The 26,302-nt window shown below is 50.2% G+C and overlaps 1 protein-coding gene across 3 annotated transcripts in view; it reads right to left on the minus strand.

The window, feature by feature from the left end:
- SMG6 (SMG6 nonsense mediated mRNA decay factor) overlaps positions 1–26,302 on the minus strand; it is a 118,194-nt gene that overhangs the window by 82,816 nt on the left and 9,076 nt on the right. For all 3 annotated transcript variants that reach the window (XM_040615674.1, XM_040615665.1, XM_040615654.1), the window contains exons 5-10: positions 25,675–25,781; positions 24,444–24,522; positions 22,989–23,099; positions 22,158–22,370; positions 6,511–6,572; positions 2,476–2,621 (exon numbers count right to left, since the gene is read on the minus strand). In XM_040615674.1, coding sequence (XP_040471608.1) covers positions 2,476–2,621; positions 6,511–6,572; positions 22,158–22,370; positions 22,989–23,099; positions 24,444–24,522; positions 25,675–25,781 — 718 coding nt within the window. The remainder of the gene's footprint in view (positions 1–2,475; positions 2,622–6,510; positions 6,573–22,157; positions 22,371–22,988; positions 23,100–24,443; positions 24,523–25,674; positions 25,782–26,302) is intronic.

Here is a 26,302-nt window from a genome sequence, read left to right on the forward strand (position 1 = left end):
GTTAGGGCTCCAGAGACCTGGAAATACATGGCAGGGGAGGGAGGGAGCAGCTAACCCTGGAGAGAACTACCCCTGGCCAGCAGGGAAGAGAGGCTCTCAGATAGACCTCCCTCCCCGGCCCCAAACCCACAGATCTCCTCCTGCTACTGTGAGCTCGCGGCTGAAGGTCAGACAGGCCCCTGCGATGGGAAGGACACAGACACATTCTGATCCCAGATTTGCAGAAAGATTTCAGTAGGAGGAGATCTCTGGAGGTCATTCGGTCCAACTGCAAAGTTAGATCCAGCTCCACGAAGCTGATACAGCCAAGTTCTGACTACAGCGAGCCCAGCTCGCGGCTCCCCAGTAACACTTCCTGGCAACTGGGATGCAGGCAGGGTGGGACTGCTCCCTGTGCCCTCCCCAGCCTCCCTCACATCCACAGGGGTGGATCAGCCTCCTCACACCCGCTCCCGTCGCTGCCCATGCTACTGCAACCCAGGGAGGTGACTCATGTGCTGGGAAATGGAAACCCCGCACCTTCCCGACAGCCGTTTCTGCCGTATGCTGCAGCCAGTCCTCTGCCCACAGCAACCCACACGCCAGGGAAGGAGCCAACACCCTCGCTCTGTGCTGGGCACTTGGTAATAATTCAACAAACATTCTTGCTTGCCTATTAAGCTCCAGACCCTTTGCTTTTTTTTTTTTTTTTCTTTCCTTCTGAACCCAGGTCTTCTCAGTATCACAGTGTCGGCACTGAGCCCAACCTGCGCTGTGCCAGCACTCGGCACACGAGCGCTCGGAGACTACCGGGGCATTTGCGCTGACAACAGGATTTGCTTTGCCAACAATATTTTCAGCGAAATTTTAGGGTCACCGGAGCAAAGTACCCTCAGGGAAATCCCTGAAGGGTGCCAGGCATCAGATGGCAGCCGCAGTGCCACCCAACCTGCAGGCATTTCATGAACAGTGCCACCTGCTCTGCGCAGCCTGCAGTCCCCAGCAGGAACAGGTTCACTTTCTCCAGAGATCTGAAAGCTGGGAGCAGCTGGCAGCTACCCACACAGGAGGCAGAAAACTCAGAGAATACTTATTTTTCACATGAGATAAAAAGCACTCCCTTTCTGTCACTCACACACATCCACAACTCAGCTATGGATGGAAGAGCAGAGTCCAGTGGTCTGAAAGCTGGGACTGCTTCCAGCCCTGCCACAGGGGCTTGCTGTACAGCCCAGACAAATCTCTTCCTCTTTACCACCCGCTCCTGCCTGCGGCACAGACATCGCTATTAATATACCTACCGGGGGGCCACGCAGAGGCATTTGCTCATAATTGTAAAGTACTTTGCAGCTCTAAGATAAACACGCTGTCGCTGGTTGGCATCTAGCAGGCGAGAGGGCAAGCCTGCCTCACCAGCAGGACTGACAGCTCCCCCAGGGCTTCCCCTGGGAGAGGAGGGTGCCTGCAAGGCTGGCTGGGCAGCAGGCACAGTGCACAGGAGCTGCTTCCCAGTCCTCCGGCTGATACTGGTTCACTCCATCAGCTGACCTTGGCCACTAACCACTAGTCTGACAAGTGGCCAACTGGCTCATGAGGGAGAAATCTTCCAGCAGCAGCTCTCTGGGGCTCAGCCTGATCGCCCACATAGTGGCTTTAACTGAAATCCATCAGCTGAAGGCCTCCATCTTTGGGATCTGCATCCCAAACAATCCGCATGCAAAACTGTTCCCTCCCACCCAAGGAGCACAGCCCCATCCCTGCTCCCAAACACATGGCTCAGGCAGACCTGGGTACCTGCCGCTGAGTGCACTTCGGGGAGCCAGAGGGAAGAACACATTCCCTGGAAGCACCACGTCAAACTCATTGAAAGAGACTCTGGTTTGGTGGCATCTCTGCTGACCAATACATTAAACTCGACAATGGAAGAGACCACATACAGCCTCCTGGGAGGATGGAGGAGGCAAGGGAGGAGGATGAGTAATATGAGATCTGCTTTGTTCTCCAGATGCCTCGGTGTGGGGCACAGCCTCCAACCTGGCCTTTCAGAGTCGCATCGGGTCACCCAGCCACCTGCACAGACACAGCCACAGGCAACACCACTCTCCCAACACCCAACGACCAAGGCCTCTGAGATGCTCCCAGCCCTTCTGATGCTGCCACAGGCACTGAGCAGTGCCCAGGCTAAATGCTGGGAAGGCAGAGTGACAAAGCAGTGCCTTCCTTCTGTGCTTGATGACTCAGGCTCCAGGGAGATGCGATGCCTCCTCACTCCTCAGACACCTCAGTCAGCTCCACCGAGGCCAAGCAAGGTCCCTTTGCTGTCCCTACGCACGCCAATACCCCCAGGCATCCAACCACCACTCCACTTCCCCATCTATCTTCAGTTGGTGAGTGTCTTGTCCTGTCCCATCCCCCCCGCCTTCTCCACATGAGCAACTCTGCCATACAAAGAGTGGCTGATCCCCAGCCCGCTTCCCCTGAAGCAGCACGTGGTACCTTTGGGCTGGGAGTTGTACACTGCAAACATGTTGATTGCCACAAGCTGGAGCATGCGGGTGCTTCCGATGGGAGGGGGGCTGTGCTGCAGCAGCACCTGGAACTCCCTCAGGACCTCCTCGGCCACCGCAGGGAAAGTCTCCATCCTGCAGACAGAAAGAGAGTCTGTAGTGCACAGGCTATGCCCCGGGGTGCAGGGCGGTCAGTCGGCACAGCTCACTCAGTGTCATGTCTCCTGGGGAAGGGGGACCCCCTGGGGTGCTGTCTCCTGTCCAGGAGCCATGGGGAATGAGGGTGCAGGTTGCGATGGAGGCAGCTGAAGCCTTCCTTAGCACAGGGTAGCGAGGGATTACTCTGTGACCGACAAGCAGCATTCCTTTGGCAGGAAAACACGGCCTTTATGAGTCATTTCTGACCAACCATTTTTTTCTACTGACTTCTACCAAGCTGGGACGGATGCCAAGAGGCCAGCAGCTCACTTGGACCAGGAGCAGCCCATGGGACTCCCGAGAAGCCCAGGCTGCAGCAAACTGCACACACTGGTGCCACATGCGGATGTGGCAATTCCAGTGCATTGAATGTTGGCCAGAGCATGCTTCCTCCAGAACTGTGCCTGTCCCCAGGCTCCTCACTGCAGAATCAGATCCCATGGCACCGAGCCCTGTCCCCCAGGCTACACACTCCCCGGCACTGTGATTGAGCCCCTAAACTTCATCACTTAGAGCCCCACAGGACAAGGACTTGCAGACTAACGACTGGCCTTGTCTAGCTGCTGGAAATGTCAAAGCTGGAGCTGGTCCCTGCAGCACACAGCGCTGCTGTCGCTCATCAGGACACAGCAGCCAGCGGCTGCAGTGCCACGGCTGAGGATGGGGTGTGCTTTCAACACCACTCACAAGCGCCCACGGAAATCTGACACGTTTATCCTACTCTTCATCTGGCATTGCTATGGGAATTAGTTGAGGTTACTTGTCAGGGCTGTTGGATCCTCAGCAACTTCCCAAATGAAGCAGGGTCAAAAACTGAACTGATTGCAAAGAAGAGCACAGTCGTTTCATAAAATGACTGAGACACGGTTGCCCACAACAGCCCTCCCAGAGTCCTCACCTGGTATCCCATGAAGACAACTTTATAACCAAGAAGCTGCCAAAAACCTTGGAAACTACTGCAGGGGCTAGGGGGGGGGTGGGGGCCAGGTCCTCCTGTCCTGCTGCCTTTTCTGCTGAGCTTACTGTGTTATTTCTTGCTCCTACACTAGAACAAGCCACAGGTAGACCCAGCAAGAATTACAGCTATCTCACAGCAACTGTCCGCTCCAGTTATCAGTGACATTGTACCAGTGTGCCCACATGGGAGCAAGGGAGCCAGAATCCGCAGTGGGTGAAGCATCTGGAGCCAGGGCAGGCACCCTCAGGAGCCTCCATGGCAATTTCCTCTATCTTCCCCGAGAGATTCAGATCTGGTGATATCAGCACATTACAGGCTGGATTAGCAAGCCACTTCTGGTAACCCACATGGGCAATTCTGCTGGGCTTCCCCAACAGACTTTCAGGACAGTAAAAGGCTCTATTTTTAAAGGCAGTAATGGCTTTCTTCTTAACCATGTTTCACGGAAGCCTTTCAACTGGTTCTGCCTAGCAGCAATGGTACCCTCTCCGTGGGCACCGCTTGCTGGAGCGGATCAAAGTCTCTGTTACCTTCCCACAAACCATGGGCTGTAACAAATAGGCCCCTTGTACTTTGTAGCTGTGCAGAACAGAGCAGGTCTGCCTGTACAAAAGCACTGCTTTCCCTGGAAGAAGCAATTTCCATGAATTTGGGGTGCAGACAGGGAATTAAAGCAAACTGATTGCTTGTAAAGACTTCCTAATTTTGAGAAATCTCAGACTATGTCCAGCGTATCCAGCAACATCCTCTCTGAGCAGACAGGACACTGGGGATGGAGAAGCCCTTTGCAGGACGGGTTATTAGCAAGGAGATGAAGATTATTGCCATGGAATAACAATAAGAAGGAGCGAGGGCTTCCTCAGCCCTGTCAGCTGTGCTTTGATACCACAGCACATCTGGAACGGCACGCAGGAACCCCACTGAGCTCAGAACCAGCAGGTCAGGAGCAGAGCGGAAGCTTTTAATAAATTGCTTACCTGTGGTTTTAGGAGCAAAAGAGTCCAATTAGGGCAACATCATCCTTTCCGTACTTTTAACAGATAAATCACTGAAGATCCTGCCCAAAGAGGACTCAGCCACCCCTCACCTTTTACCTATTTTAAATGTGGAAGCTGTTTAACAGGGCTGGACGATTTTCTCTTCCTGTGTCACGGTATTACTTTCTAGTTCCCTTCCAAGTACTTCAGGGAATATTCTACCATTAAACATACTTGGGTTTTCTAAATGACTGTCCTGGGAAGCAACCACCTCAAACGCTGCATCTTAATTTCACAAAACTCTCAGGAGCCAACTATGCGAGCAACCTCTGCAACATCCCCATTAATCCCCGCAATGGCATGTATTCAACCAGGGCTCGGCTGTGAGCTTGGCCCCACAGAGCTGGAGACCAGCAGCTCCCCGGATGCTCTGCCCTCCGGCACAGACATATTGCAGTTACCAAACTTTTCATGGCTTCTCGCAGCTCTCCTCCTCTTTTCCTGCAGGCAGGAGAATATCCAGCTCTGCCTCCTCACTGCAGGCCAGCCTGCTGCCCGCGAGCAGATAATCAGTGCCTTGTGACTCAGGGAGAGATCAACAGCCCTGGCAGTGAGCACACTGCTCTCCCCCTCGCCTTCAGACACATCTCCAACAAATCGGCCTGCCAGCTCCTACTTCCCATTGCTTTACGAAGGGTCAAGCACATGCCACTCCTGACTGGTCATCCCAGAAAGCATGCTGGGTGGAGCAAGCACCAAGGTTTCAGGCTGCAAGGCAAGATCAGTGCTGTGTCCTGCGCTGCTGTGCCTCCCTGCTCCAGGAGGGAAAGGGGGCAGGCCCAGAGACAGGGAACTGCACATCTGAGTGAAAAAAAACCAACAGCAGGGACAAGCCACTTTGCATCCACGCTACCTTTACTTAAGTGGCTTGGAAAAGGTCTCTCAATCTTGTAACTTGCAGCTAACAGTTCCACAAGAGACTGAAGGAGCCAACAGAGCTCACAAGACAATGTCTGCTTATGAGGCACTGGCAGGCTCAAGCAGAGACCACCGCTGCTAGAGACTGCGGGGACCCGCACGAGGCTTCTTTGCAACAGCTGCCCCATCACCCGGCAGCAAGGGCCAGTCTGGACACGGAGCAGGGACAGATCTATGGGAAGCCCACCGGCTGCAAGGCTGAGCTCTGCTCTCTGGGTCATAAGGATGTCCCCAAGGTTGGGATCTCAGCCCAGGACAAATCAGTCTTGCTTTGCTTCAGGGGTAGCTGTTCAACTCCTCCAAACCAGTTTCTGACAGACACTGCCAAAGGCACTTTGTATAAACCAGTTCCCACAGCCAGGGCAGCTCTCAGCTGTGAGGCTTTCACTGAAATGGCAGCAAGGAGATGAAGGGCAAGGCTTGTCTTGACACGCTCTGGACGGCAGCTTGCAGCCACCACACGGTTCTGCCTTGATGGCTTTGTGCTCCTCACAGGCAGCTCTCACTGAGAGCCCCCCAGAATCACCTCTCTGCTGGCTAAGAGCTAGGGAGAATGGAAGGGGTGGGGTGGGGTGTAAGCCCACAGATTAAAGGGGAGGGAGCAAGGAGATGAGAGAGAGAGAGAGAGAGAAAACAGCCTCTAGTCCCTCCTGTGTGTGTATCAGCCATCCCACCTCAGCCTTTGCCAGAGGGTCCCGGTGCAGCACTGAGCCTTAAGGTGCGGGAAGAAAAAGCCCAAACAATAACGAGTGTGGATCGGAGGGCGGGTAAGGAGAATAAGAACCAGGAGGCTAGGCCTGCAAGAATTCACACCCTGTGCCCTCAGCTCCAAACACAGCTTAGTTGCTAACAATATTAAATTCCAAAAAGACTTGTAATGTAGGAAAATAAAATAAACATCCTGCACACTTACCCAATCCTGGTAAACAGCTTCCCATGGGCATGGAGAAAACTGAGGATGAACCTTTTGTTCAGCTGCATGGGAAAAAAAAAAAAAAAAAAAAAAAAGAGAGAGGAGAAAACAATTAAACTCTCTCCGATTTCCTGTGAATTAAGAATGTCCCTAGTGACAGAAGAACCTGGCCTGGATGCTGGGGGTGGCACTGGAGATGGGAACCAAATGGACATGCCCAAATTCTTACAAACATCATGCACACAGGCACAGGCAAGTGCCAAACAGCTGGAGCAGGAGCAGGGAGAGGCGGTGGAGACACAGCACCCTCTGCCGGGTCCCTCGCAGGGCTGCCTGCCCGCCGGGCACCACCCCCGGGCAGCTCTGGCCGAAGGCTGCCTCCTCCTCCTCCTCCTCCTCCGCACCTGGTAAGTAAGCTCGAAGCACAGCCTAAGGGATTATGCAAAAGAAGTCCCCAAAGGCAGCCTTTCTCACCAACAGGGAAAAAAACCCCAACAAAACGGCAGAAGCAACTTGTTCCGTGCTCCACAACTGTGGCGCAGGCAAAAAAGCATCTGGTCGACGCAGAGAGGAGCAGGATGTCCTCCCGGGTGCTTTTCTGCGCTGGCGAGTTCAGCAACAAAGCTAGAAGCACTTGCTCTAGGAAAGAAGCAAGGGGGCATTGGGGTGATGCTGCACCCCTTCGTTCACATCCAGCCTTAAGCAATTAAGAGAGAGGGAGCAGGTGTTCAGATGTTTCACAAAAGCCTCTGAAAGCTTGCAGCAGCAGCGCTACTCTTGAACTATTACAGCAACACGGAGTTAAGGAGATACAGGGGGAGCTGGCTGTAGCATACAGCGCAAAGGCAGCCTCCTGCCCTGCTTAGCTCCACCAACACCAAAATGTGATTTGAATAATTACTACTGCTCTAAGCTGCCTCCCTAGCTCAGCCGAGCTCTGGGCTTTCCCGGTCCTTATCTAAAGGGCTTTGAAGAAGGCTGTGGGTGGGTAAGCTCACTGCCTGGTCTTAAAGGTGGCTGTGTCACACCAGGAGTGGACTGGCCTCCCTCTTACCATCTCCACAAGAGGCTTTCCTCCCGCACCCGCGCGCCTGCACAGCCTCAGCATGGTGAGAAAAGCCAGGCTCCGAGCACCGCGCAGGGAGATGCTGACCAGGAGCGACCCAGAGCTCTGCTCCCATTCGTGCAAGATTTTTGTATCTTGAACTCCTCTGCAAAGGTCAGCGATGCCACTTCCATTTACAGCGGGAACAGAGGCACAGGGAAGGGACGAGGTTACTAGGCAGGGCTGTGGCACTGCCCGGCCAAGAGCCAGGCGCACGTCAGAGGGTGCAAGATGGGCATCAGCCGGTGCCTCCGGGTAGCACCAAGCTCCCTACCAGGCCTGCCGGGAGGGGACGGTTATCACTGGCAGTCCCAGCTCTGGCACTGCCTCCCACCCCATTGCCGAACCCCTCAGCTCACGCCATGACTTATGCCAGCTGCTCCATGAGGTGCGATTGCTCGGTTAGGTGTAATTAACCCGGGCTGCATTCCCAGAGGACCCATGCAGGAGAATGATGCCCTGCTGCAGAGTCGCTCCTGGGCCATGTGCGAGTTTAAACATAAAACCTGTCTCATAAAACAAGCCAGACCAATTAAACTGGCCCCCGCAGCAAGGGGTTCTTGCTTACTCACTATTTTACTGCTGCCCTAAGAGCCCTTTCCACTGGAACTCAACTTTATTTGCCACCATTTTATTAACTCTGCAGATGAAACCCAGAAGAGACTGGAGAATACTGGGACAGCACTGCAAAACCCTTATTCACTCAGCCAGTGAAGTCTGGATGTAGCTGCTTCTCCACCATCCTCAGTAGGACACCAAGGCAGCTCAGACCTTGAAACCCTTAACATGTACTTTCCCCCCACCCCCCCCCCTCAGGCAACAGCTTGTGGAGGTTGAAAGCTGGTTTGTGACCATCTCTCTGGCTCCAGCTGCAATCACACACCCTGACAGAGACACAGCCTAACAAGTCTGAGCCCCTAGGTGCAAGAGCCTTGGTGAGGCAGTGGCCAGTGCCAAATGCTGCTGCTCCCTGCAAGAGCTGGAGGAGAGGGTCCATGCTCTGTGCTCTTTGCTGGGGGATACAGGAAAGAGCAGGAGTTCGTGGCCTGACCCATCTCTACTGGAAAGCCTGTCACAACACTGAGCAGCAGGCTGCACATGAAGGAAAGAAGAAATTGGGGCAGTTTTTCTCCAATGCCCACATTCACCCACAGCCCCCGGAGCACTCACCCTGCAATCCCCGCACCACTTTACTGGCAGCAGGGGAGTACCAAAAGTCCCCACCTCGAATGGAAAGTGACGCCTGCGCCCAGCGGGGACGTGCCCAGAGTGTTCCCACAATGACACCCGGCTCTGGGAGGGCTTGCCAGGACATCAGCTTCGCCCCCATCTTCTCAGAGCAAGTTTCACACTCAGCCTTTTCATTCTCAGTCCCAAGGACTACCCAGTCACACTCCACAGGAACCAGTGCTGAACTGGGACATGGAGATATGTGCATATATGTATATATAGAGTTATAATTATTTTTTTTTAAAGGAAGCAGGATACCTGCCTCTAGGAAAGAAGCATGTTTTGTACCTCTTGCCAACTTAAGCATGAACTCAGCAAGCCCAGGCAGAGGCCTGTGTGCCCCAGCACTGTGGCATCTCAAGCAGGCACCTCTCACACTTCTTTCATCACTTTTTCTCTCACAGCCTGAAGGTTTTGATGAGCTCATCACTTAACTTTGGACCTTTCATCTCCGAGTTCACACTAAGGCCATGGGCTGCTTTGACTGGGCTTTTCTCTGAATGACTCTTTCTTTAGTGACTCACCTGTCCCTCAGTCTCCGGGAGCCCTCCCCTGCTCCTCCCATCAAATGCTACTTCTTACAGCAAGAGGAAAACAGTTAACTCCACCAAGCGGCCCAGCTTTGGGGCAGGGAGGAGGAAGTCCCATCACCCGCTGTTCAGCATTGTTCAGCATTCAAATGGCAGAGGAACACTTCCCCAAAGCCCTGCTAGCGTGCTCGCTACCCTGAATGGTGCTAGCATGAGACCTGCAACAGCTTCTTGCCTTCATCTCACTCACTGTGCAGTCGAAAGGTGGCCCCTGCCAAAGGTTTCCTGAAAACAGTCCTTGTGCTGATGCCAGGGGAAGACAGGACTCCCTGTGCACTTACATTGCTACCCTTAACGGGCACCTTTGCTCCTTGGGACAGGGAATGAAATCTGGCTGGTCCCAATCGGTTGTTTGGGAAGAGTCCACCAAGTAAGGCTTATACAACAATGAAACTATCAAAAAATGGATTTTGGCTCTTCCAGTTGAAAAACGGGCATCACAGATATGGAAGTTATGAGCATATAGTGAAGGCATTAGTTATAAAAACAAACCAGCTGTCAAGAAGAAGAAGGGGTCCCTGCACACAGTAGTGCCTGAAGCTGAAAACAGCTGTTTCGGCTGTCATGAGTCAGCATGTGCAGACAGACTAAATCCACCTGGGAAGAGGCAACCTCACCAGAGGAAGCAGCCCACTGCTGCTTGGGGAGCATTCACACACCGCACAGCCAACCAAACTGGATTTGTTACCATGGAAGAAATCAACAGTGACTAACAACTTCTCGCAGAGCAGCTAAGTGCAGAGATAGCAACGGTCCTGGAACAGCCAGCTCAAATCACTGAGAGGCCACGAGGAATACGTCCTGACAACACACAGAACAGAGGCGATCAGACAGCTTCAGGAAAGGTTTGTCATGTCTCGAGCCAGAAAAGAAGAAAGCAAGACCCAACCTCAAGAGACTGTGCACCGATCAAAAAGGGTTGAAAACGGTGTTTCCCACCCCAGCACAGAAACACTGGAAATGCCACCAGGATGCACAGGAAAAGGAGTGCCAGCATCAAGGCCAGGAAGCAGAGCTGCTGCGCTTGAACCCAGCACAGACCCATTTGGCTCATGGCAAGGAGTGCACAGAGCTTTGGCACCTGAGCATCAGTCCCAGCTGTGAAGGAGGCACCAAATAAGGGAAGGATTCTGGAGCAGCGACTCCTGGGGAAAAAGCGTTTCAAGTTAAAAATTGTTACTTCAGGTTTGGAAGTAAATTTCAGGATCTGGTCTTTATCAAGCGAGGCAAACTTTCTTCAACATCAGCAAAGCATCTGTGGAGCAGAAAGCTGTGTCAGAGTCAAAATAGGCTGCAAAAGACAAGTCCATTAATCAAGAGACCAGATGCAAAACTGCCTGTAACAAATGCACTGTTTTCCACTGGAGTGGAAGGGACTGGAGCACAGTGGGATGTTCTCCTGAGTCTAGGGGTCTCCTCAGTGACAAGGAGCTGGAATACAGACCACAGAGCCACAGAGCTCTGCTCCAAAACACGTACCACACTCATCCCAAATATTTTCAGGGTTTCTTGGGCAGCCAGGCTTTTCCAGGCACAGCTTTCTTGCTGAGAACTGCATGAAATAACAACCAGGCACCCAAACCATGCCATATTCTCACTCCCAACCCAAGGGCTTGATATAACACATTAACTATTAAGATTATTCCTTTCTTCCGCAGGCAGCTCCTTCAGAGCTTTACACCACTGGAAAGCAGCAGTGAGCCCGCTGCCTCCCTTGGAGATGGCCTTACAATGACATCAGCCTGAGCTTTTATCCCGTGCCGTTCCCAAGTTGCAAGGCACAGCTGTGGCTGGTGTTTTCTATAGCAGTATCTCACTGGAATAACACCAAGCACTGATACAGAGCTTCTTGAAAAGCCCACGATGCAGCGGGCTCGACTGGCAAGATACCAGGAGGAGGTTTTTACTGTTACAGGTGCAATTGCAACAAAGCGCTGGTGAAAAGTGTTTTTTGTGCAAATGGCTACCTACACAAAGGAGACAAAAGGGCTATTAAGATTGTCTAGCATTTTTGCAGTGTTTACAAGGTACCCACAGGGCTGTGGGCAAATTCCAGCTGGGCTAATTACCATAATCATTCCTCTTCATATACCACCTGCAACCACAAATGGATACAGAGCTTGCCTTGACTACTTCTTGCCACGTGTTCCAGTGCAGGTTTCTGTTTAGCAGTTGCAATGTCCTGCCCTGAAACGGATTAATTTCTGTAGCATTAGAAGCAATTCCAGCGAGAATCCTGATACTTAATATCAGACACTGCACAATGTAAAATCTAATTTGCTTTGGCATGGAAGAAAGAAGGAACCCTGATGTATCGTGGCCTTGAGGCATACAAAATTAATTTACAGGTAAAGAGATCTTGAGACACTCCTGCAGCTTCCTCATCTTTTGCAGTACAGCAGCTCCAGCTCCAGGACACACCTCATGGCTGTTAAGAGTTACAAGTCAGCAACCCAGCAAGAGAAAAAGAGGCATTTAGGAAGGCCCTCAGCAAAACCAATGAGCTTTCCACTTCTCCCTTATCCCTGCAGGGAGCAGGTGAGTCGGGAAACATAAGCAAGAAAATTGTCCACTTCAGTAATGTGAAGATCAAGCTGTGGTAACTTCACTGGCTCCAAAACAAATATCTGACCTATAAATAAATTCAACATTATTTAACAATTAATTTACTAGCAGAACTTTTGATTTAAGGAAAAACAGGTTGAATAGAGTATTTATACACGTTATTTCCTTTTCAACCAAACTGGTATCTACATTTGGTTTCTATGAATTAGTAACATGCAACATTCCTGAAAAAAAAAATTATCACTATTAAACAGATTAAAAACTGATTAAGTAGCTTTTAAAAAAGCAATGGTCTTTGGGGGCCCATGCTGAACTGGATGGAAGGAGGTTGGTTGAGATTCACTAGCAATGTTTTTCATCAACAAACTGAAAGCAATTTCTGCTGTCAAACTGCCTGCGACACAAAGGCAAATGGAGCAGTAAGTAGCGATGGCTACAGCGCATTCACGCAAGGTTATTATAATCGCTTCAAAATCTGGGGTTTTCCAGCATCAAATGTCATGTTATGCATCTGGGATCATGTAAAATTAAGTCTCCAGGAGACCGTGCCCGAGGCAGCTTCTCCAGAAAGGCTCTAGGGACTACAGTGGCCAATTTCCCAACACAACATCCGGCAAAAAGGGTTAATGCATCCCTTATACAAGCAGGGAGCGGGCACTGGACAGCACGTTTACATCTATATACGGCACTGGCAAGGCTGACACTGAAATACTGCACCCAGTTCTAGTGCCCTTATTTTTAAAAAGAACGCTGAAATATTGGAAAGGGTCCAAAAAACAGCCATAAAAGTGATTCAAAGGCTAGAAATTATGTCTTGCAGTGAAAAAACTTAAACGGCTCAATCTGTTTAGTGTATCAAAAAAGACTGGGAGGCGATTTGATTGCAGGGTGCAAAGTGCCTCCACGGTACTTAAGGGCTCTTTACACTCGCGCGACAGTAAAGCACAGGAACAAACTGGAAACATTCACTCTGGAAATAAGGTATAAGTGTTTCAGAACCAGTGCAATTATCACTGGAATGAACTCCCCAGGAAAAGGGTGGATTCTGAAGACTGGATGTCTTTCTGGAAGTTTTGCTTTAGCCAAACACAAGTTATTTGGCTTCATATAGGAGTAGCAGGGTGAAATTTAAGGATCTGTGATATACAGGAGATCAGACTAGATGATCTAATGGTCCCTGCTGGCCATAAACTCTACGAATCTATGCAAACACGCCAGAGAGTCCTCAGCTGAGATATCAAGTTAACTTTCAACACAAAACTTTTCACAAATTGGCTCTGGTGCTGCAGGTCGTTTAGGATACAAGCTCAGCTCTTTGAGGCTGCATCTGGTTAAGCACTGAAAGCGAGCTGACCCAGGCAGAGCCTTTTCTTTGTCCAGCAGGTAAGGGGGAGGCCACATGCTGTGCACTGAACCAGCCCCAAGTGTTTGTCAGGAGTAAAGAGCATCCCCTTCCTGTGACAGAAAATTGACACTGAGAAACGTGTGATGAGTTTTGGTCATAAGAGATCTCCTGATCATGAAGCTCAGGTGTTGTCAGCCTCCTTTACTACTCCAGAGTAGATTATTTGTGGAGCTAAAGCACAAAGGAGGGAGATAATAGCAGAAATTAAGAAGGGTAAAGACTGAAGAGATCCAACCCTGAAAGGCTTAGGATGGAGTTAGGCCAACAGAAGACATTTGGACAACAGGCTGAGCAAAGAGCGTGCCTTCCAGAAGAATGACAGCATTATCACATGCAATCTTCACACTCCTGCTCTTCCGGCCACGCTCACCGGCAGGGATAACGGAGCTGCTCACAGCCAGCCTGTGCCCCAGCCTCCCACAGCCTGGAGGTAGTTGTCCTCCCTGCTGCATTCCCAGAGTACTTCTGAAACCTTTGCTTCTACCTGAGGAGTGTAACACATGGCACGAAGGCATCTCCCTCTCCACGTTGAATTATACAGCAATGAAATCTGCTGGGGAGGAAAAGTAGAGCCAAGGACAGAGGAAATGACATGGATTCCAGCAGGTTCCACTCCCTGATCCTCCGGAAGGAAGTTTCTTTCCTAATACCCACCTCCACAGTGGATACGAAGCCTGTCTGGAAATGGCTCATTCAACACTGAAGAGGAACAAACATTCTCTGTGGCAGAATTAAGAGGTTTGGCTGTGAAATATGAGGTGCCCATCCCAAAAAACGTGTACAACAGACAGCAGAAAAACCTGGCCTGGGCCAACTTCGTACAAAGATCAAGGTTAGACTAACAAAAAAAAAAAAAAAGCTCAAGAGAAATCACTGTCTACAGCCTTCACCCTGCTCTGGGAAATTTCCCAACCCTGCTATTAGGCATTTCACTTCTTTTACCAATACTGCCAATTCTGGCAGCATTCTCATCTGAAGTGCAAACTCTCCCTCCCAACACCACCCTGCAGTCCTGGATCATCAAATCCACGGCCACGAGAAAGGACTAATGTGCAGCAGCAGGAGGGGTTTTGGTTACACACAAATCCCTGGCTGATCAGCACCAGCAGGAGAGGAAATGAGGAAAGAGTGACTGACAGGGAAAGGCAGTTTCTGGATGATTGTACTTGGTTTTAGAGTATGAGAAGCTTGTTGGAACTTGGAAGCCTCACTCCCCTCACCACAGTGCCTCTCTGAACACTGGGATATCACACAGGCATAACACATTGATGTCCTTGTAGTGATCCCACCTCTGATCCACCACGATACTTCTACACACATTAGCACCAGATGCCTGTTACCGGAAGGAGAACATGTCGGTGTCTCTCCCATTCAAGTAACATTAGTCCCTGCCTTGTTCTTCACAGTTAAGTCAAACCACCAACGTGGTCTAAGAAGAAAAAAGAAAAAGAAAGAAAAAAAAAACACAAACCCAAAACCCAAGATCAATACCAGCTTCTGGAAACTCCTACTGATAGCTTAGCCTTCACCTTCTGGGTGAAGAGACAAAAGGTCAAGCTGCACTGGAAGGCAACATGTGGGTTCTACACAACCTGTGCGCACAGGCTAAACCAGTAACCAGGTCCTGTGAGCTCTGCTGAGCTCCAGGAGCTTTATCACAGCAGCACTGAGCATCCACAGAAGATCACAAGCGCAGGCAAGGTGCAACAGCATTTCTGGTTGGATCACTAAAATAAAATAATAACGCAGGAACTGGAGCCAAGAAGGTTTTTACCAGCATTCTAAAGTATAAAACAGAGCTTATAAAAAAAGATAAGTGCAAATAGGGAGGGTGCACAACTGGCAGCAAAAAAAGCCAGTGCTAAGCTGCATGGCTGAATGTCACGTCTCAAACCCAGAGAGGCTAGGAGTGTGGTTTCAGTGTTTAACCAGTTTCAACTGCAGCCTGGCACTCTCTTACTTCCTCTGCAGAGAAGTCTTCTCACTGCTAGGGGAAAGAAACCAACCTTAACCACGCAAAACAAAACGGCTAAAGTAAAAATAAAGCCCCAAGGTGGTTTGGTGACCGAGGTTATATTAGGAGACAGAGGGGTCGGAGGCTGGGGAAAGCACTCGGAAATACTCATGCTACCAACCAAGAAAGAGATTAGAGAAAAGAGGTAGGGCAGAGAATTAATGCAAGTCCAGCAGCAAAGAGGCGGAGGAGCCTCTTTCACACGCCACCAGCTCCCCCATGCTCAAAACAATTTGTAAACTGTTTCCTAAACACAAAGGAAAAAAACCCCAGACTTAGTCCTGACCTCCACAAATGAGTAACCAAACCCAACAGCTTCCTGCAAACTTGCAGAGGCGAAGAAAAGAGGCTACCTGGGCAGGAGAGAGGGAACTCCAGGTGTCTCCCTCCCAAGTCCCGCTTTGGGCACAAAAATTAAGCATGTGACATCTCTTGCTGCTTTTTCAGGTGGGTGGTGGATAAGGGACAGAAATAAGGGCAGCCTTTACCTGCCTGCTAACGCCTAGCATTCCCACCCCAGAGCTTCTCTGCTCATTTTTGTTCCGCAGGGGAGGCTCAGCAGAGGTTGGACCAAACGCAGCAACAAGCAGTGGGCTGGAGGGGAACCACTGCCTTTCCTTAACAGCAAGGGCAGACCATAATGCAACAGTCCACAGACAGGACTGCATCAGATACTAGAGAGCACCTAACTGCAGAAGGGACAAACCTCCTGACTTAACACAAGCCACCTTCCTGTGACAAGGTACCGATGGCAGCCTGAGCCAAGGCCTTGCTGTAAGACCTTGTGTATATCCCACTACTGGCTTGTATGCTGAATAAAACCAAGGGGACACTCCCTTCTCTGCCCCGAAAGGGCGTCCCCTCCTTTTGGGGACACACCTATGCCACCACTCTGGTGCAGCTCTGATGTTTAACTGGTGTGAGAAATGGCTTCAGCAGACAGCCCACTGGGCATCTCCAGGCACTGCTGGCATAGTGGCTTCCATTCCCTCCACCCTGCACAGGCATAAAGTGTTGGGTGAAAAATGCCTGAAATTATGCAAGAGTCTGCACAGGCTTCCAGGGCGTCGCGTACAGCCTGCAGGGTTACTCTTCTGGGGAGTCATATCCCAGCAGCAGGGGGAAGGCAGTCATCTCTGTGCTTTCACACTGCCCCTCTAAACCACAGGCCCAGCCCCAGCTGCCCAGACATATATATTTTTTGGAAGCCTTTGATCTGGAAAATAAAAACCAGACCACTCTGAGCACTGTGCCCACCTGAAGCCATGGAGATAACAGGTGAGGGAGTCCTGTGCTTCAGCCAGCGGGGATTATTCATGACAGCCTGCATGGCAGAGAAAAGACCAATCTTTCGCTGTCCTGAGAAAAACTACCCAGCCAGGCTGGAAAGTGTAGAGAAATGATCCCACCAGCCTGGCAGCAAACTCAGGGGCATACACCCCAGAAACAAGTTCCCCAAACAGCCTCTTACTCATGCATCTGCATGGAAGAAAAAACATCATTACAGCAATATATCATTTCCACTTTTTCCTATCACTTATTTCTAGCCATGTGTAACAGGAAAGAGTTACAAGGTTAAAAAAAGAGCAGAGATTGAAGGGAGCTGCTCTCAGTAAACAGGGATGTCTCTGTGGCATATTTGCATAAGCAAAGCTGTGCCATGCTCACAGACACCAGCTACACACCACAGCAGCCTTTTAACAAACCAGACACTCCTAGGCACCAGTGGTAGTGAAATCAAGGCAATCCCAACTCTGAACACAGGTCGCTCCCACTCCCATGTGTGACTGCTCCAAGCAAAGGTCAGGCTGATGGAGCAAAATGGCCAAGAAACCCCCACCAGAACTGCTACCAGACTAACACGAGGTTTTATCCCACTGCTCCCTAGAAGCACCCCTCTCCGGATGCAGAGCCCAAAAGACAGCTCCCCCAGCCGAGAAATTGTACCAATGGAAACCAGCCAGGAGAAGGAGCCAGCCCAGTCACCCGAGTGGCTGCTGCCCAAGAGGAACAAGCGCACAAAGCAGAAACAACAAATACCGCCAAGGAAAAACAGATGTGAAACATGCAGGAGCTGACTAGGACAGCGACCTTTTTCACTAAGGACACATGGCCTCTATTGAGGCGGTGACTTGGGCAGCCTGGAGCACTGGGAAGTCCTCATGCACAGGCATTCCCAAAAGTGCCTTCTCCACCCCTGGACTGCAACTGGGCTGCAGAAGTGTAAGTGGATGCAGCATCATGGTGTACAGGTGAGGCAGGCAAAGTCAGAAATAAAACTAAGCAGGCAAGAAGAACTGAGAAAGACATAAGATAAGAATCCTTAGAGATGTCTCATCTCTGAAAGAAACAAATTACAGTAAGTTTTTGAAAACAGCCCCAACCAGGCATTGTTGGATAAGTTCCCAGTTAGCTGAATCCTGGCCCAGAGGGGAAAAAAGCAGGACAGCTCTCACAACCTCCAGTGCTTTGAGAAGACAGTGCCCTCCGCCAGCTGCAGAGGACCACTTCCCTGCATGCTTGGCACTCATGATTTTCTAGGACTCAGGAGATGGAAAGAGACGAAGGGGTCCAAAACAGACCAGCACTACTTATCTGAAAGAAAACACAAATAATCACACAAAGATAAGCAGCGCTTACAACTCTGACATCATCATTCTGTCTCCTGGTACTTGCACCCATTACCAGCACAGAGCAACACCTGTACATGTAATAAGCTTTCAAGACAAGTAATGTAGGTAACAAAGAAGAAACACAAAATAAACCCTCTCTCTATATTCAGCCTATTGAGAGAACTTTGACGTCTCTTTTTTTTTTTTTTTTTGGTAGACCTCCTGGTGGTATTTACTGCTTACTTGTGGAAATCCTGATGCACTGTCCATATTCCCTGCCACTAAGAATAGAGCCTGTATAAAGAAACAGAGGTTAAAACCTGCTCTAAACTTCAGAGCTCACGATTCCACCACAATTTCTCTGCTACTGCAAAGGGGTGGCTGCTCCACGGGCACCCAGCACCAGGCAAATGCAACACCTCTGTCCCTTATCAGCAGGCCAAGGGGTGGAAACAGGAATGTCCCTGCAGCCAACACGCAGGCCTGAGACAGCGGATCTTGACTCTGACCTTAGATTCTCCTAAGAGCTTTTTGGGTGGCCCTACCAAACTTTTGATGGCTCTACAAGACTGACCTCTCACAAAGAGGCAAGGAGCCTTAATTCTTTAATGAGGCTAAAGTATTCAGACATCTGGAGAGAAGTATTATTCAATTACTGTCTTGCCAAGGGAAAACCTCTCTTCCCTAATCTTAGCTATGGCTATGGAGTAATCTTTTATTAGTGCATGCATGCTGTGTGGTAACACAAGGAAGTATCTACTGCAGAGCACAGGCAGTAGGCAATAGCAACTGTGGGAACCTTAACTCAGCATTTCCTGAGAGGAGTGATTAAAATCTCAAACTCAGTGTAATATTAACACTTTCTCAAGAGACTGACAGCACACTTGCCCTGTTTACCTTACCAATTCACAGCCTGCACTGTAAGCTGCATATGGTACTAGCAGATTTAAGATCAATACAGACCCATAGCAAACGAAATCAACGGCAGAGAAGAAATTGCAGAGACTCAGCTCTTCAGCTCACTTTGCCCTGTCCAGCTGTTTTTAAAAAAGAAACACAACAGCTCATTGGTTCAATCTCCATTTTTGCATTTCTTATTGGAATCCCCCACAAAGCGACCTGATATTGTCAGGTAAGCAGGGCACTGGGCCAACCTGGACTCTCCTGCCACCGCACACCTAGAAACATGCAACGTACAAGAGACCACAGAGAACAGCCATTCACAGAATGAAACCCCAAAAGGCTGCAAACATAATGGACAAAACCCTAAGCACAAAACAGCCAGGCTGCAACTCAAACACTTCTTCAGCTCGGTGTGAAACTGTCCCACACCATGCATGCCAGCAGTGCCAAATCCAATTACTGAGGAAGGGGGCAAAGATACACGTCCCTTGGTGTGGGCAGACATTCTTCCAGTTCTGCATCCTCCGAGAAAAGATGATGCAGCAAACTGAGCTATACCAAGCCTCTACCTAAACACAGCACAAGGCAAATTGCCTGCTCTGCATGCCACCTTCCTTTGTCACAGCAATGGCTGCACCGTGAGCTGGCCTTCTGCAGACATGCCATCACACTTCACTAACTCCATTCAGTTGGCTTCTAACCCTAAAATAAAGCAATGATGTTTCTGTTTTCATACAGGGCTGCATAAGATAAAATAAAGTCAGCACTGAGAAGAGACACGCAAGCATACGCTGAGCAGACTCTGCTCGCTGACAGAGACAGCGCGCGCATCAGCAGATCCTGGGAGAGTAATCATTCACATCTCCCTGCCAAGCGTGCCACGTCACAGGACTGGCACCTAACCACCTGCACAATGAAGAAAGTGACCACTGAGGACAGAAAAGATCTCAAATCAATTTCTTGTCACCTGTAAAACAGCCAGCATCTCCACAGTAAAAATACCTTTGACTTGGGCTGGGTTTGAAGCAACAGCCTCCATTTTAAGGGTGCAAGGAACCTCTCCCCCACATTTCTGCCCAGCACACATCCAGAGCTGGTAGGGTCTATGCTTGCAGTGTTGTATCTGCTTCTGGAAGCTGAACACTTTGCCATTCTGCCCTGCAAAATTCCCTTCTCAACTCAGAAACAGTTGCCACAAAGACTGATGTCTGAGGAGCTACCTGTAGAGCACAGCTGTCAGTACAGATGAGAAAACAGGGGTTGCCTCAGCCTTTTCAAGGGCAAAAGCTGGCAAGGAAGGGACCAAGGAGGCAATGACACATTTACACTCATTTCCCCAAAATGACACGTAAGCACTGGTACACATCCCCTGGGAGAAGAGCTGTTCCCTCCCGCCCAGCTGCGGGACGTGGGGCAGAGGTGCTGCCAGAGAACTGCTCCCTGTCCCTGGCGCAGGCAGGGCCCTTCCAAGGCCAAACAGTGCCGCACAGTGGCAACACGCAGCCGGCTCCTCTCCTCTCCAGAGCAGGAGCCGCACACCACCGAGAGGTGCAGTGAGGAAGAGGGTAAGAGGCCATAGCTTCAAGGAGCAAGGAGTCCAGAGACTCCCAAAGAGCTGCTGTCTGTACCCAGCTCACAGCTTCACAGCTCGGGAGCTTTGGCAGTGACAGAAGATTTAAGGTTTGCTTTTCACCTCGTTATTTTCCATCCAGAGCAGTTCAGTGACACGGCCACGGCACAGTCCCATAAGCAGCTGTGCCAACACGAATGGAGTGCTGCATCACAGCAGGCACAGGCTGCCTGAGCACAAATACCTAGGCTGCCAAAACCAGCAGTGCCCAAACCTGGGCCCCCAGCTCCCCCCTGCCCTTTTGTCATTATATTTCTGATCAGGCAACCTCTCCACGATCAGAAAGTTTGTGCTTTCCATGAATCAACATTTCAAACAGATGAAGAAGTCAAGAATAATGGCAGTTCTGTACAGGCATCGCCAGCAACCTGCACTTCAGAGAGCACAGACACCACAGAAAAGACCAAATGCAAGCTCTAGCAAACAGCACTGCACTATAAAAAACAAGACATCGCTGCCCCCCACTTTGCTAGCTGTTACATTGCCTCACATGGGAGCGCTGCAAAAGAGAAACCCCTAGTGCCTCAAACACACTCACAGCATCTTATGTCAAAGCATCTTCATCAATGATTTATGGAGAGGCTAAAGCTTGGCACGTTCTTTTCAATGATGCTGAGGAAGCAAAGGTCTCCAGAAGAGAAGCTGAGGGGAGGGAAAACAACCAAGGGCAGTAACATCTTAAAAATGCTGCAACGATGTGCCAGAGCTTATCTTTCAAAACCCCAAGACTTCACCCCAGTTCCACCCAGCTGAAGTCACAAACTAGTTATAAAAGCGCAATCGTATCTGAGCAGCCCAGGGCCCCGCAGTATGCGGAGAAGGTCTTCCCAGTTCTGCTAAACTCACATCCTTAACAGCCATTTTAGGACAGGCAGCCCAGAGCTCCCTGGCAAGTTCTCTTGCAAGCTGCATGTGCCAAAGCAGTGCAAGAATTCCTAGAGGATGAGCTCCCAACCACCACTGCATTCGCCTGCATTCCTGTGCCTGACAAACAGAGTTCACTCGGGCTCCTCTTGCAAGGTACACAGCTCCAACGGATCGACGAGACATACCATTAGTCAATTTTTTTTCTTATTCTTGCAAAAGAAAGGCACGCTACTCTGGCCTCTCAGCAGAACAAGTAATGCAAATATAACACCTACACTGGAAATTAAAATCACGGTTTTCACATTCCCAGTGCGAACCTCCAATCATCTGGCACGAGGACAAGTGACCCACTTCCAGAACAAGCCTCAGAAGTTACAAGGTCACTATTAACCCTGGTCTTCAGCATTTGACCTCATTTCCCACCAGCAACCTCACCCAAGTTAGAGCCCTCAACAGAGGCATTTTACAGCATCTTCTGTTTGTGCCTCTCCTATTCCATATCAGCCACACCAGCGCACGCTGCCAAGAAATGGATGGTAACAACATGCCTTAAACATGAGAGGCACGAGGTCACCAGCTCCTCAGCCTGACCCAGGCACAGATCCCATAGGGGAAGCCAAAACACTGGAAAATTTAGCAACAGGAAAGCAAAACAGATCCAGTGTCATTCCACTGCATTCCAAACACATGACACCAAAGCCAACTGCTGCCTCCTGCAGTACTCACGTCGCTGGGACTGAGGTTCCCAAGACCGTTGTCCTGCTCAGAATCCCTGCCGGACTCGTGGCCCTGGGAGGAGCGGGGGTGGGAGGGATGGATCCAGATCTCCAGCCGTGTGGCATCATCTCCAACTTGTCGCAATGTGGGCTTCTTGCCCTTCCCCCGGCAGCTGGGGCTCAGATCCAGCACCTGATGTTTCCTCTGCTCCATCTGCTCAGCCTGGGCAGACAGGACAGATTCAGATCACTCAGGGATCAAAGTTCAGGAAAAGTAAATAATTCCATTTGTATGGAGAAATTAGCCCTTTCCCCTGCTTCAGAACCACAGTAACTCATTGACAGGTCCAGAATTTGGTTTCTGATACTACAGGACAATGCAGATGAGAGGTTTTCAACCCCAACTGCTCCAGGACAAGGGAAGCTGTGTGACAGCCAGCATGCCGTATCTTTGACTTGGGATGACCCTCTGGGGCACAAAGGGACTGCAGCCTCTCTGGTCCACCCTCACAGGTGTGGGGCACCTATGGGACAAGGCAATGATCATGCTGCACACCACAGCAACTTGCTGAGCTCAGCTGTTCTATAGTTTGAGACCCAGAAACGAGACTCAGCTGCTCAAACAACCCCAAAAGCAGTCTGAGGAGAGGCAGAAAGGACACTACCACTCTGAAAACTGTCTCTCTCATCTGCCTCTCAACACGAAATTTCTTAGAAGTAGACAGGTGGTGACTCCAAGTCCAAAAGCCACCATCACCCTCCACTCTGGATCACAGCTCTCCAGCACAGGACAGTTAGCACAGGCAGCTGTAGCATCCTGCAGCCCAGCTCCAAAACTCACCTTGCGTTTCGTCTCTTCAAACAGGCTCATGAGGCTCTCCTTGGCTGTGAGGATGGGGTTGCTAGCAGCCAGACTGCGCATGTAATAGTAGACAGCATCCAGCTTTCTCCTCTGCAAAAACACAACCAGACTCAGAGCTGCCACTCATTCTGGGGCATTCAGAGCCAAGCTCCTGCATACTTGCCATCCCTGTCCCTCCATACACGTGCCCTCTTCCTCAATACTGCCTGGGACAGACAGACATGCCAACAAACCTTATGACAAGTAGGACCTTGAACGCTCTGTCCACATTCACAGCTACCTACAACCCCCAGCACAAAGCACAAGCCCTCTGCCAGGGTTAGGGAGCACAGGTAAGCTGTGGACTCGCTTACCCCAGCCTCAGGGCTTCTACAGAAGCCATCAGCCCAGAGGCTCACACAAAACAGTCTCTCACCAGACATCATGGCAAAGGGCAAAGGTATAAATACTGAATTCCAGACAGTTCAGGAAATAACTCTTTTCAACATTACTACGAATATGGAAACTACTCCACGTGAGTTTTACAAAGAGCAGAGGCCCAGGAAGACTAGGGGGTTTGCCAGACTTCTGCCTGTGGTGGGGCAGGACGCCCCCCTCATTTCAGCCTGCTGCCGGGCTAATCCCCTCGTGCTCGGAGCAACTTTCAGCATCATTTCTCCCACAGGCTGGCCACAGGGAATACTGTCAGAAGGCAACCCCCAGGACTTAATGCTACCAACACGCACAGCCATTTAGGGTTTTGGCCACATGCTGCCGGCCTTAGAAAACACCACAGAAGGCAGGACACTTCACTGCTCCAAGCCCCACACCGGGAGTCAGAAAGGTCATTCCCAGCCATGAAGGAAATGCACCTCTGAACCCTGCAGTTCTCAGCTGCTCTGCTTTACACCAGCATCCTTCAGTGCTGTGAAGAGGCAGACCGCTACCAGCTCCTGTGTCCCAGCCTGATGCTTCCATTACCTGCTGTCACATTCTCCTGGAAGTAAGTTTTCCTGCATGGCCGCAGCAGCCAGCTAAATGGAAACTTCAAAGTTGCATATGAATGCTGCTTAGACCAGTGCCCACAGGTTCAATGAAGATGTGGCAAACAGTAACAGCACCCTCATGACAGCATGGTCTTCAGCACAAAAATCTCAGGCAAAACTTTAAACACAACCCACTTTTAAAACATTTGCATTCAGCCCACAGAACAGTCCCCAAAATGCCAATAGCTTGAGGGAGTAGCGTGTATCTAACAAAGCTGCCTGAAGCCACAGCAGCTGGAATCCACACAGCACATCCTGCCAGCAGCTTTTTTCTTTTTGAAAAAAAAACCAACACACATCTGGGAACAATGCCCTAAACAATGCCTTTGTCCACCAGATGGAATCTCACAGCCATCCTCCCAGAGGCTCTCCCGATGCTTGGTACATCCTTTCATGATGAGCGTCTTACCGTGTAGATGGCCAAAAGCGCCAGCTGGTTGTATGGGCGGCCGTTTTTGGGAGCAATTTGCTGTGCCTTCAGGTACCAGCTGAGGAAGAGGGAAGAAAAAAAAAAAAAAAAAAAAGAAGGGCTTACTAAAAGGACATCAGGTTGCCTTCCTTGCTGTTTAAGGGTGCAGAATTCCCCTTGCAGTACAGCATGAGCAGTGCTGCAGGGAACAGGCCCTTTGCACAAATGCCCTCTGCCTGCAAAAGCATGCACAGGCAGTGAGCCTGCACCTGGCCTGGAGAGGCAGTTGGGGCACAGGTCAAAAGAGGGAGCAGATACAGCTGCAGAAGGCAACGTTCATGGCTCAGCCTGAAGATGAGCATTTAGCCAGACCCAGCAAGCACTGTCCCCTGTGCAGCCTCTGGCAGAGCATAGGCTATTCAGGGAACATTTCTCTCTCAGTCCCCTTTTTAGCTCCATAGCAGCTGGGACCAAACCCCCCATGTTCCTTAGCTTGTACGCCGTATTTTCAAGATACTTATCACAAGAGAAGACGTATCTGTTCAATGGCAATCCATTCATCCCTCCATTCTCCTCCCAATCTTCCCTCAATTCCATTATCCATTTTCCAGCTTATTTCACGCCACACTGATCCGTCAATACTGTTCAGACATATAATGAACCCACTACGCTCCCTCCAGCCTCCTTCAGATATCAAGCATACCCCACAATGTCCACAGACTCCAAACCTGGCAGCTTTCCTTGCCCTGATCTCCAAATTTCCACAGACTTCAGGGCTCCATCCCCCATGCTGTGCTCACTTGCCCCCACACTAGTATTTGCTCCAGAAAAAAAACATCAGAAAGACAAGAGTGACAGGAAACAACAAGTGCCAGTAACTCCTGATGCAGTCAGTACATATGGACACATATAGAAACCTCTCCTAGCTGAAAAGCTACCAGAAAATACAACAGCTATTCTGCCAGCCTCAACAGCATAAACCCTCCCTGCTGCAGGATCAGCACAGGACAACTTCTACACTAGATGGCTGGAGGATGACTGGATCTGCTGACTTGCTCTCTAGGACAGCAAAACAGTCTGAGCTACAGCTTCCAGCTTCACAGGACTGCAATACAATAAAAAGGAGTGGAAAGACTTCTTTGGCTAGAGGCAAGTTTAAGCGTGAAATGAGACAAATCCCTTGTAGATAGAAGAAGAGCTGTCCCCGGCACTATGGTGAAAAACACAATACCTGCGTGCCTTTCCGTAGTTTGCCGTGTCATTTGCTTGTTCTCTGTATCGGCAAATGTCCCCTTGACAAATCATACACCTCTGAGCACTGATCAGCGCATACTTCACCTGGAAAGAAGCATTCAGTACATCATGTGGGACATCGCAGCCCTGGCTCGCCTGCAGACCCGGTGTGTGCACAGGGAATGTAGAGAGCTAAGAGGAGGTCACTGACACACTGAAGGTCTCGCAAAAGGGCAGCAGAATGAAATGACAAGGCTCCGTGGCACTGGTTCAGCATTTCTAGGAGCAAGCCAATCCCCTAAACACTCCTCTCTTACAACAATGTCCCATCTCTCTCCAGGAGAGAGTTGTTCAGCCCATGACCAATTTGAGGACAGCTGTTAGACAAACACATCTCTCTGGGAATGGAGCTGGACTAAAATATCCTTCCCCAGCTGTCCCTCACACCTGCCATCACAGCTCAGGGCAATATGCTGTCAAGTGTGAGGGAGGCAGTGCAACTGCTAGCTTTCCTTGTTCATTGTTTTGGATTCCAAGCAGAAAGAAAAGTTCAATATCTAAGGCAAAGTCAGAGTACTTTCCCTTTATTAGCCCTGGTCACAGAGCTGGTACAAAAAGAAGTTCTT

The sequence above is a fragment of the Falco naumanni genome, chromosome 1, assembly GCF_017639655.2.
Source record: "Falco naumanni isolate bFalNau1 chromosome 1, bFalNau1.pat, whole genome shotgun sequence".
Lineage (NCBI taxonomy): Eukaryota > Metazoa > Chordata > Aves > Falconiformes > Falconidae > Falco > Falco naumanni.